The sequence below is a fragment of the Copadichromis virginalis genome, linkage group LG3, assembly GCF_057382275.1.
Source record: "Copadichromis virginalis isolate Kocher_CV1m ecotype Utaka linkage group LG3, C_Virginalis_male_GT1.1, whole genome shotgun sequence".
Classification (NCBI taxonomy): Eukaryota; Metazoa; Chordata; class Actinopteri; order Cichliformes; family Cichlidae; genus Copadichromis; species Copadichromis virginalis.
The window spans coordinates 2,248,387-2,250,116 of record NC_140620.1 but is presented as its reverse complement, the minus strand read 5'-3'; the positions used below and the strand labels follow the sequence as shown (position 1 = coordinate 2,250,116).

The 1,730-nt window shown below is 49.7% G+C and overlaps 1 protein-coding gene across 1 annotated transcript; it reads left to right on the top strand.

Annotated features, from left to right (window-relative positions):
* The first annotated feature begins 245 nt into the window (after nucleotides 1-245).
* Nucleotides 246-851, top strand: LOC146712274 (uncharacterized). The gene has a single exon (XM_085452045.1). It carries the CDS (start codon nucleotides 246-248, stop codon nucleotides 849-851), a length of 606 nt encoding a protein of 201 aa, XP_085308171.1.
* The last annotated feature ends 879 nt before the right edge of the window (nucleotides 852-1,730 follow it).

Sequence of the window (1,730 nt, the reverse complement as noted above, 5' to 3'; positions counted from 1 at the left end):
TAGACATCTGACTATTTTACAGGATAGACAATATAAACATATTTAAAATTAAAGGAATTGAAATGTACATTAATCCTTGGTTTAGTGTCTGGAAGAGTCCTGTCTCAGTCAGTTATAGTGCTTTTCTCCTCTCCTCCTCACCCTTATCTTCCCTGCTTAGCCTCTATGTCCTTGTCTTGTCTTGTGTGCATTACTTTCCCTGGAATAGCCTCCCACTGTCGTTCTCTAAAACCTAAAAGAGAATTATGGATTTGGTCAACTGGTCTCTGAATGCTATTGACACCCTTTTCTCAACGAGAAGCCTGGGTTCGGGAGATCCCGAGTGCCCTGCAGGGACTTTCACTGCCGGATACACGACGGACGGGTGGCAGAACTGGAGGATCATGTGCCTGGCGGGACTGTCGATCGAGGACGCTGAAGATATCTATCTATTCGGAACCGTGATAACAGGGTTCGTGCTGATCGGAGTTGGCTTAGCCCTGGTTTATCGGAGAAATAAGAGAGCGGAACTGGCTGTTCAAACCCCCCCAAGGCCGCCCGCTGGAATCGCAATGGAACGAGGCGCAACCTCTCACAACGAACGTAATATAGTCAACACCTTGGAGACGCTTGCAGCTGCTGTGAAGGCTCAAAACAACACCGTTGAGCGTATGGGGGGATACATCAGAGAGAGGCCTGCTCAAAATGAGACCCTTGAGCGACAGTTGGAACACATCGCGGAACGGATCACTGCAGTTGTGAGATCTCAGAATCAAAAGAATGATAACACCATGGAACAGAAGTTTGATACCATCATGGGGAGGCTCGCGACTCTCCAACGGGAGATTGAGAGACCAGCGTCGGAGTGTTAAAGGGCAGCCTGAAAATTCTCCTGGGCTGCTCGCATGGAAATTTACAAAATCAACATTGAGATTGCGGACCCCCATCACGGCGCAAGCTGCAGGCCCAAGGCTGGAGCCGAACAATCACTCCCTGATAACGACTGTGTTACGGCTATTCTTTCCATCCCATGCAAGGACACCTGGATTGGCTGGAGGACTGTTTACTTAGCCTGATAGGCCGAAGGACACTGTATTTTCGTTGTTTTTTCTTATCAGCCTACCTTTCTGACATGTCTGCCCAATGTGATGTTTGTGTAAAGTTGGTCAGAAGGTTCCTTTGTAAGTGCGCATGCGCCATTAGGGTGCTGCCTGCTGTAAACCTAATTTCCCTCGGGATGAATAAAGTATTCTGATTCTGATGTGAGAGGGCGGGTGTGTGTGTTTAGGGCACGGATGGCTTGGGGATAGAAGCTCCTCTTGAGTCTCTCTGTCCTTGCCCGGATGATGCAGAACCTTCTACCAGATTGCAGAAGTTGGAACAGTTTGTTGCCAGGATGGGACGGGTCCTTCAGTATCTGCTCTAGTCCGGCATCTCCTGGTGTAGGTGTCCTGAAGCAGGGGGAGAGTAATCCTGCAGCAGCGTTCTGCTGTACGGATCACTCTCTGGAGAGCTTTTTGGTCCTTCACCCAGCTGTTCCCAAACCACGATGTCATGTTCTGTGTGAGGATGCTCTCCACAGCGCCTGTATAGAAAATCCTGAGGATCTCTGGAGAGACCCTGAACTTCCTCAGTTGTCGTAGGTGATACAGGCGCTGCCTAGCCTTTTTGGTCTGGACCTGAATGTGGGCAGCCCATGTCAGGTCTGAGGAGATGTGGACACCAAGATACTTGAAGGACTGCACCCTCTC